Source organism: Nicotiana attenuata, unplaced genomic scaffold (genome assembly GCF_001879085.1).
Source record: "Nicotiana attenuata strain UT unplaced genomic scaffold, NIATTr2, whole genome shotgun sequence".
Classification (NCBI taxonomy): Eukaryota; Viridiplantae; Streptophyta; class Magnoliopsida; order Solanales; family Solanaceae; genus Nicotiana; species Nicotiana attenuata.
This window is the reverse complement of record NW_017673071.1, coordinates 112,338-128,757: the sequence shown is the minus strand read 5'-3', so window position 1 is coordinate 128,757 and position 16,420 is coordinate 112,338. Positions and strand designations below refer to the sequence as shown.

At 43.1% G+C, this 16,420-nt stretch overlaps 1 protein-coding gene across 1 annotated transcript in view; it reads left to right on the top strand.

Annotated features, from left to right (window-relative positions):
- The window catches only part of LOC109215361 (probable WRKY transcription factor 53), a 22,648-nt gene extending 6,729 nt beyond the window's left edge, over positions 1 to 15,919 (top strand). Inside the window, exons 3-4 of the mRNA XM_019379410.1 lie at positions 15,255 to 15,317; positions 15,470 to 15,919. Coding sequence (XP_019234955.1) covers positions 15,255 to 15,317; positions 15,470 to 15,741 — 335 coding nt within the window. The 3' untranslated portion in view covers positions 15,742 to 15,919. The remainder of the gene's footprint in view (positions 1 to 15,254; positions 15,318 to 15,469) is intronic.
- The last annotated feature ends 501 nt before the right edge of the window (positions 15,920 to 16,420 follow it).

Sequence of the window (16,420 nt, the reverse complement as noted above, 5' to 3'; positions counted from 1 at the left end):
CGGGTTTCTCCGCCGGTGCCAATGCTGCCGGTGTCGTTCGGCTAGTTGAGGCATTAGCAGTCACCATTGGAACAGCTTGGTTCTCATTCTCATTCGTCATTTCTGTAAAAGAATGACACAAACGTTAAAATCACGTAGATTTTAATAGAGTACAAAACCACAAAGGTTTTACTCTTCCAGAAATAGTAAGTACAAATACAAAAAATATATTAAATTCCTTAAGCTTGTTAGTAGACTGTATTTGTAAAATAATTCTGGAAATATAAATGAATATAAACAGAAATGAACATAAACAGAAATGACATAAAACCAATTCGAGCCCACTGAATTCACAGTGTTTCCTAAGGAATTTAATCCCCTCCTAGTACCCAAGGTTATGGATTATTTCCTCCCAGGATAAAACGAATTACACACTGGTGTAGTGGTACTTCAAACCCCAGTGTTTCAGCGAACACAAAGTTCGGTAGCAAATCACACTTACTTTTTACTTTGTTTGATGCTAAAAGTATGCAGAAGAAGGAGAGAAAACTCAAAAAATCGTAGTGAAATTCTGAGCAGAATAGTGTTGTATTTATAGCCAAAGTTGGGCTGAAATCTGAAGAGGTGCAACTCTTCAGAATGGCTGTTTATGCAAAACGTCCACAGCATAAATGCCATTACATAAATGGCCATTTACTCAACAATAAAGAGGGAAAATAAAGAGGGAAAATTGAAGAGGGTAGTTACTTTTCTGTTACCAAAACAGAAAAACGGATTGGATTTAATATTAATATTCTGTTATTAAAACAAATATTTAATAACATTTCTATTAATATTTTACTATTAACAAATAAATTTGGTCCAAAAAGTTAATCAATCAATCGATCATTTGACCAAATCCAAATCCGAATCCGAATCTGAAGCCGAAGCCGAAGCCGTAGCGGTAGCCGTAGCCGAAGCCGAAGCCGAAGCCGAGCCGAGCGAGCGACAACGACGACGGCGCGAGGCTTGCCTTCTTCTCAACTCTTTAAGAGCTAGAAGAAGAGCAATTGCTTATATACCCATAAAAAACCTCTTCCTCTTCCAATATGGGACAATGCCCATTTGCCAAGGGGGGAACTTAAAATTTCACTCAAAAATTTCATTTCCCTCCATTTCCCATTCACCCTCTTTTAAGTATTTAATATATTAATTAAATACATCCAAAACCCAACAACAGCAACATGGGATAATTATAAATGAAGATGGATAAGGAATCTTTGGATCTTAAAAAAAATGAACGACGTGTGTTGAGCAACAGAATCAGTGAACAAGACAAGCTATTTTGTATATTCTTTGTAGTCAACCCTTTACAAGTGCTCTTATCAAAAAGTGAAGATCCCTTTTTGTTCTTTATCTCTTCCTATTTATAAGTGTTATCCCCAAGAAACCCTAAAAAGTACAACCTAGAGAATATCCAATGGAATATTGCTTATATCTATTACTAAATTATCCTACCGTTGCTTCCTTCCCCCCTTTGCTCTACCTCGGCAATAATCCTTCTTAAGACGACTCCTCGCCATTGTACCGTGGTCGGCTCTATCCTTGACCATGTTTTATTTGCAGTTATCAAGACGCCAAAATTTAGACCAATACAAAACCGCCCAAATTTAGACCAATACAGTTAGTCCCTCCGCTTGTTGAGGTCGTGATCTTGCACGTCCTCGATCAGCGGATCCGGTCTACAACCGTTGAGAAGAAATTTGGTCGTGTTGCTTGAATCGAATTGGTCGAGGTAAAAAAAATAGCATGGCCAGCGGGGCTGCAGTTGGCATGGCTAAAGCGGGGTGACGTCATGACCACACGCGTCATCATTGCGCGTCCTCCCCATGTAATGTTTGTGCTTCTGTCGTTTCGATTTTGGTGCCATTGACGGTCCTTTGTTTTGATTCTGGTGTCACCCAACCCTATCTACTTTTACAACAACAACAACAACAAATTCGTTTTCCTACAAATAGGGTCTGGAGAGGGTAATGTGTACACAGACCTTATTTATACCTTATGAAGGTAGAGAGACTGTTTCCAGTAGACCCTCGGCTAAAGAAATTCTTATCTACTTTTCAACTTTTAAATATCAAATTCGGATGCTCTTTTGGTCATTCTGCTTTACTAGTAGTACTGTTTAATCAAAAAGAGTTAAGCTTTTTGTTAATCTAATTAATGAGGAAATAGAGGGAGAATCCTAGTTAGATATAATAAATTCTAGATAAAAAAACTTAGACAGATTCGTAGGATGAGATCGTGTTTAAGAGTAATAAAGATCAGATACACATTCAATGATTGTCAATAAATGTTATAATAAGAACGTGCAATAAATGTAGATAATGACAATAAATATAATAAAGAGGAATTTATCACCCAAATGTTAGATGGTTTGGGTGATTCTTCTTCCTGACAGCAACGTGGGATAATGATAAATGAAGATGGATAAGGAATCTTTGGATCTCAAAAAAAAAATGAACGACGTGCGTTGAGCAACAGAATCAGTGAACAACACAAGCTTTTTTGTATATTCTTTGTAGTCAACCCTTTACAAGTGCTCTTATCAAAAAGTGAAGATCCCTTTTTGTTCTTTATCTCTTCCTATTTATAAGGGTTATCCCCAAAAAATCCTAAGAAGTACAACCTAGAGAATATCCAATGGAATGTTACTTATATCTAACTAAACTATCCTACCGTTGCTACTATCCTACCGTTGCTTCCTTCCCCCCTTTGCTTGACCTCGGCAATAATCCTTCTTAAGACGACTCCTCGCCATTGTGCCGTGGTCGTCTCTATCCTTGACCATGTTTTATTTGCAGTTATCAAGCCGCCCAAATTTAGACCAATACAAAACCGCCCAAATTTCGACCAATACAGTTAGTCCCTCCGCTTGTCGAGGCCGTGATCTTGCACATCCTCGATGAGCGGATCCGGTCTACAGCCGTTGAGAAGAAATTTGGTCGTGTTAATTGAATCGAATTGGCCAAGGTCAAAAAAATAGCATGGCCAGCGGGGCTGCAGTTAGCGTGGCTAAAGCGGGGTGACGTCATGACCACACGCATCATCATTGCGCCTCTTCCCCATGTAGTGTCTGTGCTTCTTTCGTTTCGATTTTGGTACCATTGACGGTCCTTTTCTTCGATTCTGGTGCCACCCAACCCTATCTACTTTTACAACAACAACAACAACAAATTCGTTTTCCTACAAATAGGGTCTGGGAGGGTAATGTGTACACAGACCTTATTTATACCTTATGAAGGTAGAGAGACTTTTTCCTGTAGACCCTCGGCTAAAAAAGTGCTTATCTACTTTTCAACTTTTAAATATCAAATTCGGATGCTCTTTTGGTCATTCTGCTTTACTAGTAGTATTGTTTGATCAAAAAGTGTTAAGCTTTTTATTAAACTAATTAATGAGGAAATAGAGGGAGAATCCTAGTTAGATATATTAAGTTCTAGATAAAAAACTTAGACAGATCCATAGGATGAGACCGTGTTTGAGAGTAATAAAGATCAGATACGCATTCAATGATTGTCAATAAATGTTCTAATAAGAACATGCAATAAATCTAGATAATGGCAATAAATATAATAAAGAGGAATTTATCACCCAAATGTTAGATGGTTTGGATGATTCTTCTTCTGACAACAACGTGGGATAATGATAAATGAAGATGGATAAGTAATCTTTGGATCATAAAAAAAAATGAACGACATGTGTTGAGCAACAGAATCAGTGAACAAGACAAGCTTTTTTGTATATTCTTTGTTGTCAACCCTTTACAAGTGCTCTTATCAAAAAGTGAAGATCCCTTTTTGTTCTTATCTCTTCCTATTTATAAAGGTTATCCCCAAGAAACCCTAAAAAGTACAACGAAGAGAATATCCATTGGAATATTGCTTATATCTATTACTAAACTATCCTACTGTTGCTTCCTTCCCCCCTTTTCTTGACCTCAGCAATAATCCTTCTTATGACGACTCCTCGCCATTGTGCCGTGGTCGGCTCTATCCTTGACCATGTTTTATTCGCAGTTATCAAGCCGCCCAAATTTAGACCAATACTAAACCGCCCAAATTTAGACCAATACAATTAGTCCCTCCGCTTGTCGAGGTTGTGATCTTGCACGTCCTCGATGAGCGGATCCGGTCTACAGCCGTTGAGAAGAAATTTGGTCGTGTTGATTGAATCGAATTGGACAAGGTCAAAAAAATAGCATGGCCAGCGGGGCTATAGTTGGTGTGGCTAAAGCCGGGTGACGTTATGACCACACGCGTCATCATTGCGCGTCTTCCCTATGTGGTGTTTGTGCTTCTGTCGTTTTGACTTTGGTGCCATTGACGGTCCTTTGCTTTGATTCTGGTGCCATCCAACCCTATTAATAGATGGAGGGGGTTTCGTTTTTGAAGATTTTCATCATTTCTCATTTCGCATGTGTGTTGTTTTCTTTGATCATATTCATCGATCTCCACCTTCAATCTCTTGTAGCCTCTTCAATTCTAGTCCCTGACTTCTTGCCCAGTTGATATCTTCTTCGTTAGACTTTGTTGATTTTGTTTCTCCACGAGAATATGTCAACATCTCCTCATATTCACAACGAAGTTTCCGATTCCACTCCTTTATCGTTGGCCCTTCCTCCCGGCGGTGAGGGATTCATGGTTGAAGAGGAGGAAAGCTTCCCCACCATGGAGAAGGTGGTCCATAAGAACCCTTTGGTCAGACATGACTTCCCAAAGGAACCCGCTCCCGTTCATGCTCAGAAGCTTTCTGAGACAGGACCGCCTCAAATAGCCGACATCCGGTCTAAATATCGCATTCCTCCTCACGTCGAAATTGTTCTAGCCGGGGACGACATCGTAGAGGTTCACCAACCCGGATATTGTGCTTTCTACATCTATCCGTTCTTAATAGGTTATTCTCTTCCTCTCCCCCTATTAGCAGAGAAATTTTGCCGATTTTACAACGTCTGCCCGGCGCAACTCTCCCCTTATTTGTACAAAGTTTTCCTGATGCTGGCGAAGTATGCAGAGTGGGCCGGTTGCGAGGTCAACATTCGCCACCTGCCGCATCTATTTTCGCCTAGATTTTATAGAGGTACATTGATACACCTATGGCATCGTGGGATCAGAGGGTTGGAGGCCGGGATGGATGATAAGACGAACCGGCGGTTATGGAATAAGTACTTCTTCGTCATGATCGAGCACCTGGTGGCGAATCCCATTGGGTTTCCCGAACAATGGAACTATAATCGTAAGTATCTCGCCATATGCTCGTTATTTTCTTTCATTTTTTCATATTCGACTTACTCGCGGCTTCCTTGTTTTTCAGCTGAGAGGCATACACCTTTTCCCGTCTTCGATATTGAAGATTGGGTGGCTCGCGTGTTACACCACACTATGGTAATTCATGATTGGGCGTCCTTTCACAAGCGTTTTGGACCCAAGACCCCGTGTAGTAAGTGTCATTTCTACCTCAGCTTATTGTTGTTTACCATCGCTTTTTGATGTGACCTCCCTTTGGCGCCAGGTCGGCATGTTTCCAAGAAGACGAAGGCTCCGGTGCATACATTTCGCCAAGCTATCGCGTCGGCTGGAATGCAATTTGCCTTGGCCAAGTCAGCTCGAGGTGGTCGGACTCAAGCTCTGCTAATGAGGGATTCCGCCCCTCAAACTATTGCCGTATGGGATTAGATTTCTTCTCAGCCCATCTTTCACCTTGTAGATAAATCATCTAATGGCGAGGAGACATTGTCGAGAAAAAGGCGAAGGGAGGAGACCGGGAAGGCCATTGTCGCTGACGTTGAGCCATAAAAATTTTTTGCCTTGGAGGCGGAACCTGCGCTCATACCAGACGTTGAGGCCGTTTCTACGGCAGGTGTCGTCATGGAGAGGAGACCCTCTGGGGTTGAGTTCGTGGTAGCAGAGAGCTTATACGGGCCGTAGAAGGTGGCTCATCATCGGCAGTCGGGGGGAGCGAAGCTGTTCCGGCGGGGGACGACGAGTCTGGCTCGAACATCGACCCTGAGGAGATTCGGACATTTATAGAGAGGGCTACTCGTATGGAGATAAGGACGGAGGGTCCTAATCGGCACATAATCATCCCTGTGGACTACGACCTTTTGGCCAACTCAGAACGGGCGGGGCCGAATTTTGCTCCTCTATGCGCGGCTTCTGAGAATACGGTGCTATAGACGATGAACAATATGGACCTTTCGTTGGGCATGTCTGGCATGGCCCTGCGAGTGAGTGTTTTTCCATGTTAGGTTAGGTTTATTTCGTACGTGTAATATGCTTACACTGACTTCCCTTTGTTTATTTGCATCAAACTCTTATCATGGGGATCGAGCGCGACCGACAGGAGAAGCGGAGGACAACCATTTTTAAGAAGATGACCTCCAAGTACAAGGAGTATCGTACTAAGCACCGAACGGTGGCTGACTTCTTTATCCAGGATGGCGAGTTTCAGTCGCTTCGTGATGGGCTCAAACAAAAAGATGATGAGCTGAAGAAGAAAGATAAAGAGCTAAGGGAGAGGGACGATGAGCTTATGAGGGCCATCAGTAGGTGCAGCGAGCTTGAGGCAGCGCTAAAGGCCAAAGAGGACGAGCTCGAGGTGAGTAAGGGGGTGATGGCTGAGAACGCTGACCTTCAGACGCAGGTGGCATCCTTAATGGCTGAACTCGGGCAGAGGGAGGCAAGGGCTATCGATCTGAGGGGTGAGCTGAGTACCAAGATCGAAGAATTGAGTCGGGCCGAGAAAGGCCGACTGGCTGCTATGGCTGAAGCGGCGACCCTAGATGACGCCCTCTGTGTTTGCAAGTCCGAGTAAGTTAATGAGGTGGAGACCTCGGCGCTTAAGGTGGCGAGGTTGGAAGAATGGATCCAGGGTTTAGAGGCGGAGTTGTCTGGGTTAAACGAACAAGTCGATCTTGAGGGCCGAGGAGACGCGACGGCAGTCATAGCCGTCCACATCTCATACTTCTGCTGATCCGGGTGTGCCATGGGAGTTGTATGAGATGTGGGTCCATGCTCTGCTTGGGAAAGTATCCCAAGCAGAGCTTGAGGGCGTCCATGTCAAGGCACGTGCGACCCGTGAAGCTTATGGTTACGACCCAAGTACGCCTGGCGGGGATGAGGATGATGGCGTTGCGGATAGGCTTGCCTCTGATCCTTGGTATGATGATGAGTACGCCGATGGGGATGATGTGTCATGAAGCTATTGTACTTAGTTTTTTCTTTTTCTTTTTTTTTTGCTTTGCTATTTTTGTGAGGGCATCCTCGAGCCCTTTGTAAAAAGTATTGTAATCCGATAATTGAAATGGAACAATTCCCTTTTTGCTATGTATTTCTGGATTCCCGTTCTCTTTTCCTCCTCTCTTTTTTGCTATGTGGGGAAGTCCCTATTTTTTCGGCTATTTGTATATGGTTGATATTGAGTCGAATATAGACTGACTTCAGATCGAGTATTAATTAGTTAGGATGAGATCGAGGTTTGATAAAGTAATTCGAGAGAGGTCGAATGCAAAGTAATTCAAGCGAGGTCGAATGTAAAATGATTCGAGCAAGGTCGAATGTAAAATAATTCGAGCGAGGTCGAATGGAAAATGATTCGAGCGAGGTCGAATGTAAAATGACTCGAGCGAGGTCGAATGTAAAATAATTCAAGCGAGGTCGAATGTAAAGTGATTCGAGCGAGGTCGAATATAATGTAATTCGAGCGAGGTCGAATGTGAAATGATTCGAGCAAGGTCGAATGTAAAATGATATGAGCGAGGTCGAATGTAAAATAATTCGAGCGAGTTCGAATGTAAAGTGATTAGAGCGAGGTCGAATGTAAAGTAATTCGAGTGAGGTCGAATGCAAAATGATTCGAGCGAGGTCGAATGTAAAATAATTCGAGCGAGGTCGAATGTAAAATGATTCGAGCGAGGTCGAATGTAAAATGACTCGAGCGAGGTCGAATGTAAAATAATTCANGCATCCTCGAGCCCTTTGTAAAAAGTATTGTAATCCGATAATTGAAATGGAACAATTCCCTTTTTGCTATGTATTTCTGGATTCCCGTTCTCTTTTCCTCCTCTTTTTTTTTTGCTATGTGGGAAAGCCCCTGATAGTTCGGCTGTTTGTATATGGTTGATATTGAGTCGAACATAGACTGACTTAAGGTCGAGTATTAATTAGCTCGAGCGAGGTCGAATGTAAAGTAACTCGAGCGAGTTCGAATGTAAAATGACTTGGTGGAGTTGTGTAAAGATGCTGCTTTATTTCATTCATTGGAGAATATTACATTTTTCTATTTGTTCCATACATATATTGGAGAAGTTCCAGTACTTAGTCCCTTCATCGTCCGGCCTAGAGAAGTAGTCGGCAGGAGGGTGATGAATTATACTTGAACTTCGAGACGTCCCCTTCGTCGCCTCATTAAAAACCTCCCCGAGAAAACCTAATTGGGACAAAACCTGGGCGAGGGAAAAAGAGTACGACTTGGAGGGCATCCGTTTTCAGAAGTTTAAGTATTTGAGGTAGGCGACGTTCCAATTGTTTAGTAGTATCTTTCCTTCCATTGTTTCTAGTTGGAATGATCCTTTGTTTGTTGCTGCCGTGATTTTGTATGGCCCATCCCGATTGATTCCTAGTTTACCTTCTCTTGAATCTTTGCTCGCCTGTGTTCTGGCCTTGAGTACATAGTCTCCGACTTTGAGTGGTCGTACTTTGGCCTTTTTGTTGTAGTACCGTTCTGCTTGTTGTTTTTGGGCTATCATTCTTATATAAGCCATTTCTCTTCGCTCCTGTGCTTCTTCGATTTCTTGTTTCTTGTTTTCGTTGTTGCTTGGTCCACTTTTATTGGAGTATCTTAAACTAGGTTCCCCGACCTCGACTGGTATCATAGTGTCAGTCCCATAGACTAGTGAATATGGCGTTTCTCTTGTGCTTATTTTTGGCATGGTGCGGTATGCCCACAGCGCTTTTGGTAGCAATTTCGGCCACAGTCCCTTGGCATCCTCAAGCTTTTTCTTGAAGATGTTTAGTATTGTTTTGTTGGAGGATTCGGCCTGGACGTTACCGGCAGGGTGATATGGCGTGGAGAGTATTCACTTAATGTGCCATTTCTCGAAGAATTCGGTGGTCTTTTTTCCGGTGAATTGGGGTCCGTTGTCACAGCTGATTTCTTTGGGGATGCCGAAGCGGCATATGATGTTTCTCCATATGAATGTGATAACTTCCTATTCGCATATTTGGGTGAATACACCTGCTTCTACCCACTTGGAAAAATAGTCAGTTAAAACCAAAAGAAAACGTATATTACCTCGCCCTGCTGGAAGGGGTCCGACAATGTCCATTCCCCACTTGATGAACGGCCATGGCGATATAACCGAGTGGAGGTGCTCGCCTGCTTGGTGTATCATAGGAGCGTATTTCTAGCACTGCTCGTACTTTTTAACGTAGTCGTCGGCTTCCTTCTTCATTGTGTGCCAATAATAACCCGCTCGAATGAGGAATATGACGAGGGCTCGGTTGCTGGTATGGGCACCGCAGTGGCCTTTGTGCACTTCCTCGAGGACGCGTCTTGTTTTGTTCGACCCTAGGCATTTCGCCAAGGGGCCTCCAAACTTTCTTTTGTATAGGTCGTGATTTATGATGTTGTACCTGGCCGCCTGCATTCAAAGCTTTTTGGCTTCCTTTTTGTCTGATAGGAGTACTCCCTTCTGCAAATATGTTATAATACGGTTGCGCCAGTCCCAAGTCAAGTTTACAGAGTGTTCCTCAAGTTGGTCTATTGACGAGTGGAGGAGGGTGACCACGTTTTCTTTTGTAATGTTTTTGGTGGCCGCTGCTAACTTGGCGAGGCCATCTGCCTCGATGTTTTGTGCTCGAGATATCTGGTCGAGTCGACATTCGTCGAATTCTGGTAGCATTTTGTGAATTTCTGCCTGGTACTTTTGTAGCATCTACTCTTTGATTTGGAAAGTCCCTGTGACTTGGTTGACCACGAGTTGTGAGTCGCATCTGAGGACGACTTGTCGTGCTCCGTATTTGAGAGCTAGCTTTAGTCCTGCAATTATAGCCTCGTACTCGGCCTTATTGTTAGTCATATCGAGGCAACGTATGAATTGGCGGATGACTTCGCTTGTTGGGACCTCGAGTACGAGTCCCAGTACAGATCCTGACGCGTTGGACGCTCCATCGGTGAATAGGACCCATAGGTCGGGTAACCTGGGAGAGGTACGAGAAGTTTCCTGCTCGACCTAGGGCATTATTTTGGCACTAAAATCGGCGACGAAGTCGGCGAGTACCTACGATTTTATCATTTTTCGCGGCTGATATGTTATATCATGCTCGCTCAATTCTATGGCCCACTTGGCCAATCTCCCCGACAGTTCGGGTTTATATAGGATGCTCGGTAGGGGAAAGGTCGTCACCACTGATATGGGGTGGCATTGAAAATAGGGTCTAAGCTTTCATGAAGCTATAACCAATGCCAAGACCAATTTTTAGAGGTGGGGGTACCTCGTTTCGGCGTCGACCAGAGTTTTGCTAATGTAATAGATTGGACATGGCGCACCTTTGTTTTCACGGACCAATACTATGTATACTGCAACCTCTGATGCAGCCAAGTATACCAGGAGGCGTTTGCCGGGTTCTGCTTTGGCGAGTAGCGGGGGCGAGGACAAGTATTCTTTTAGTTCTCTTAAGGCCTCGATGCATTGTGAATTCCACTGGAGCCCGTTGTCCTTTTTGAGCACGTTGAAGAATTTGTGGCATCTGTTGGAGGATCGTGAGATGAACCTCAACAAGGCAGCTATACGGCTTGTCAGTTTTTGTACCTGTTTCTTACTGGTCAATACTTCATGTATTCCCTAGATGGCTTTGATTTGGTCGGGGTTGACTTCGATGCCTCTTTGTGAAATCAGAGAATCGAGGAACTTGCCCAAAGTTACGTTGAAGGCACACTTCTCGGGGTTTAGCTTCATATCGTATTGCCTTAGTATACCGAAGGCTTCCTTCAGGTGGTCGATGTGGTCTTCCTTTCTTTTTGATTTGACCATCATGTCATCTATGTACACTTCCATTATTTTGCCGAGTTGGTCCTTGAACATCTTGCTGACCAGCCTTTGATAAGTTGCCCTTGAGTTCTTCAACCCGAATGGCATAACTCTTTAACAGTACGTTCCCTGATGGGTGATGAAAGAAGTCTTTTCCTGGTCTTCCTCCTCCATGAGGATTTGGTTTTAACCTGAGTAGGCATCCAAAAAGCTCAACAACTCGTGCCCTGCCGTTGCGTCGATGAGTTGATCGATGTGAGGCAACGGAAAGGAGTCTTTCGGGCAGGCTTTGTTTAGGTATGTGAAATCTACGCACATCCCCACATCCCGTTTTTTTTTCACCATGACTACGTTGGCGACCCATTGGGGGTATTACGATTCTCGGATGGATCCGTTAGCAAGCAGTTTATCCACCTCGTCGCTCACAGCTTCGTTGATGCATTAAATTTTTTTCTTACTTGTCGTACTGGAGGGTAGAGGAGATCGACGTTCAACTTGTGTGTGGCAACGTCTTTCGGGATACTTGGCATATCTGCGTGGGAAAAAGCAAATAAATCGGCTTTGTTAATTAAAAACTTATGAAATTTACATGGCTCGGAGAGTTTATGGCCTATGTAAGCCCTTTTGCTGTTGTCACCACTGTCTAGTTGGACGGGGTCGAGGTCTTCTACCATTGACCCTGCGGCTTCAACGATGTTGGGGTCCTTGATAATGTCTCTTTGTTCATTGAGTTCGGACCCCGACTGTGGTAATTGCTATGCTTCTGAGTCCGTTCCCTTTAGCTATTGAGTGTATGTACAATCTTGGGTGATACGATAGCATTCTTGGGTTGTACGTTGTTCGCCTCGCATGCTGAATATCCCCCCACGGAGTAGGGAACTTGATTACTTGAACATGATGGCTCTCATGGCGTGTATGCATGGTCGTCCTATGATGGCGTTGTAAGTTATGTCCTGGTTCATGACATGGAACGTTGTTTCTAGGGTGACGCCCCCAGCCAGGACAGGCAGTGTTATTTCTCCTGAGGTTCGCTCGACTGCATTGTTAAAACCTGTTAGTGTTATGCAGTGTGGTACTATCTTGTCCCCGAGTCGCATTTATGCGAGAACTCGAGGGTGAATAATACACACGCCGCTTCTGTCGTCTACCATTATTCCTTTTACAACAGTATCTGAAATACGTAAAGTAATGACAAGAGCATCGAAGTGAGGAAAAGTCAAACCGTTGGTATCTGACTTATCGAAGATGATACTTTCTCCGAGGTCATCATACAGTTCGTGGGTGATTGATCGCTTCAGTTTATGTGTGGTGGTAAACTTTATGTGGTTGATGGCTGCTTCGTCGCCTCCATCGATGATCATTTGAATGGTGCGGGCGAGGGAGGTTGGTTTTTTAGGGCGTTGGTATTGTTCTCGTCCGCAACCGAAATTGACTCTTCCTCGGTCTCTCATCAGCTACCTTAGGTGCCCTTGGTGGAGCATGTCCACTACTTCTTGCCGTAGGGCTATGCTGTCCTCGGTTTTGTGACCCCGCTCTTGATGAAATTCATAGAGGGCGTTCGACTTTCAGGTACTTGGGTCGGACTTCATCTTTTGTGGCCACTTCACCTTCGGACCGAGCTTCTCTAGTGAATACACTATTTCTGAAGGGGAAACACAAAAATTGTGAGCAGATAAGAGTGGAGGCATACCTCTTTCATTTCGTTGAGTCCCTGTATGCGGCCTGGACGGTCCTTCCGCATGGCGAGGAGATGGTGGGATGGCTGTTCTGACATAGGGTTGATGCATGTCTCGGTTGAGGCATGGAGCTGAGTGGTCTCTTCGACCGTCATTACGATGGTCTTTCCTCGGCTCTGTTTGGACCGACGTTTACCGTTGGATTGGACCGTTAAGGTCATCCTCGTCTGCTCTCACCTCGGCGCAGTAGGCGTTGTGAATTTCTTCCCAAGTGGTGGGAGGGTATTTTATGAGCCTGCTTAATAATTTTCTTGTCGCTCTCGACCCATTCCTGTTCAACCCATTTTGGAAAGCTGCCACTGCCATCCCTTCTGATGCATTCGGTAAGCCCATTCTTACTCTGTTAAACCGAGCGAGCAAGTCCCTGAGTCCCTCGCCAGGCGATTGCCAACGGCGAATATATCATTCACCCTGGCCTCCGCTTTCTTAGCCCCGGCGTGGGCAGTGATGAACTTGTCGGCCATTTCTTCGAACGTTGTTATTGATCGTGCCGGTAATTGTAAGTACCATGTTAAGGATTCCCCTGTTAGGGTTTCACCGAACTTCTGCAGTAATACTGATGGTACCTACTCTTTTTGAGAGGTCGTTGCCTTTTACTGCTGTGACGTAATTAATGATGTGATCTTCGGGATCTGTTGTGTCGTCGTATATCTTCATATATGGTGGAATCTTGAAGGTTTTAGGTATGGTATGTGAGGCTTCCTCCTCGCTATATGGTTATTCGACGAATCGGCCAACGTCCCGTTTTGGTAGCAATTTTGGGGCACCCGGTATCTTATCAACCCTTTCTTGATGCTCCCTCATCTGGTTGCGGAGCGCTTTATTCTCGTTCTCCAGTTCTTCAATTTCCTTTAGGATGGCGGCAAGCGCGTCGTTACCTCCATCAATAGCGGTGTGAGTGTTACCTGTTGGGAGAGCGGGTTGCTCGTTGACCGTTGCTGTGGTATCCGCTTGTATGACGTTTCTATTCGCCCATTGAACGGGTTTGTCGAGTATGTCGCTTAGAGTGCTTGTCATCCACGTCTCCAGTAGTTTTTTTATTGCTGGCGGCGCTTCCTCAGTTGTGGATGTCGAGGCTCCTCTTTCACGTGAAGCGGTTACACTTCCATGAGGGGGAGGTGAGTCGCTCCGCTTGGGTGTAGCAATCGGCGTCGCGTTCTCCTCGCCTTCTTCGTCAACCTCGTTGATGGTGTTCAGGAGGTTGGCAGTGACGTCTACTACTGCTTTCAGTCTTTCATCTCCTTTTCCTGCCATTGTTAGTTCGTGCAGACGAGAAAAAGATGGACGATGTTATTGTTTTTTTAATCTAAAAAGAACTAAAATTTTAACTAGAACCTCCCCACAAACAGCGCCGAATTGTTTGATCAAAAATTGTTAAGCTTTTTATTAAACTAATTAATGAGGAAATAGAGGGGGAATCCTAGTTAGATATAATAAATTCTACATAAAAAACTTAGACATATCCGTGGGATGAGATCGTGTTTAAGAGTAATAAAGATCATATACCTATTCAATGATTGTCAATGAATGTTATAATAAGAACATGCAATAAATGTAGATAATGACAATAAATGTAATAAAGAGGAATTTATCACCCGAATATTAGATGGTTTGGGTGATTCTTCTTCCTGACAGCAACGTGGGATAATGATAAATGAATATGAATAAGGAATCTTTGGATCTTGTAAACAAAGAGTGAACGACGTGTGTTGAGAAACAGAATCAGTGAACAAGACAAGTCTTTTTGTATATTCTTTGTTGTCAACCCTTTACAAGTGCTCTTATCAAAAAGTGAAGATCCCCTTTTGTTCTTTATCTCTTCCTATTTATAAGGGTTATCCCCAAGAAACCCTAAAAAGTACAACCTAGGGAATATCCAATGGAATATTCCTTATATCTATTACTAAACTATCCTACCGTTGCTTCTTTCCCCCCTTTTCTTGACCTCGGCAACAATCCTTCTAAGACGACTCCTCGCCATTGTGCCGTGGTCGGCTCTATCCTTGACCATGTTTTATTTGCAGTTATCAAGCCGCCCAAATTTAGACCAATACAAAGCCGCCCAAATTTAGACCAACACAAGTACATTATTAAGAAAACATGGTAGAATGGTAGTAAGGAGTCGAACGTCTTTCCTTTCATCCCAGTAGTAGTATTGCTATTCTCGTATGTCTATATAGTTAGATTTATATTACTATCTAACTACGTTGTGTTTCGATTTTACTTTATCTTGATGTTGTTACTCCTATTTTGACTCTTCCACTACAATATATCATTTCTCTATAATGTTGTGATTATGCATGTTTGCTTTGAGCCGAGGGTCTACTGGAAATAACCTACTACCCTTTCCAAGCCCCATTTGTAGGATTACACTGAATATGTTATTATTGTTATTGTACATTATTAAGAAAACAACAATATACTAGAAAACAAAGTCCCTATGTGCTGATGCCAACTTCACATATATTTTGCAGAAGTTACTACAAATGTGCACATAGGTACAAGCAAAACTGTCAAGCAGCAAAACATATACAAAGGTCAGATGATGATCCTTATGTATTTAAGATCACATGCAAAGGCTACCATACTTGTCAACAAGCTACTACTTCTATACTACAACCAACATTCTCTTTAACAGACAGAAATCAACATTTCCAGATTTCCCATTCTGATAATGACAAACTAATAGGTGACTCTTTTGTCTCTCCTACAACCCCTGAATCAAACTACTTCTCGGTCTCAAGCAACAGCCAAATGAATGGTTTTGGAATAGTTCACAACTTGCAACATTCAGAATCATACCTTAGTGATACTGGAATATTTCTCAACTTGCACCATTCAGACTCAGACCGCACTGACATATTCTCCGTCAATACTTCCACAACAAGTTCTTCAATTGGGGATGAGTTTGATTTTTCCATTTGGACCAAAACGACTAACACTCTCCAAAAGGACGAATAGTTTGGATGTTATCACCAAGTTACTCTATTGAGGTTGATGATCCCTCCTTTAGGTATTAGTATAAACATGATTTAGCAATAGAACTAGCTACGGTTAGCCTATTATAGTATTGTTGTTACTGCTTGCTGCTGCTATTGCTTCTTTTTCATCTTTGTTTGAGCTGAAGGTTTATCGGAAACAGTCTCTCAACCCTTATATGGCAGGGGTAAGATCTGCTTGCCTAATTTTGTTGTTGTTGTCGTAAAACTTGTTATGACCGCAAAAAATCAGGTGTCATACGGAAACTAGTAAAGCAACACTTGAACAACGATAAATCATACAACAAAAGAGAAATATACCAAAAGAGACACAAACATATAACGTGGTTCGATCAATTGACCTACGTCCACAGGCAGAGATGAGCAATCCACTATAATAAAAGAAAGTACAAAATATTGAGAGAACAACCTCACGAAGAGGCAAACACAAGTGTCACACTAACACTTTTCCAGTAAAGTTCTCCCCCTAAACACGACTCTCAAGCCCCATATGGCTACATGTGGATGCTACTGAATGAGAAGGACAGATCTTCAATTTATAAAAATGCAAACATTTTCCTACAAGAAAAGGGACTAGCTAAATATTGAAGAATCAGATTTTCCTTTTCATAAAAGGAAAAAAATTATGGTAAATATGTTGC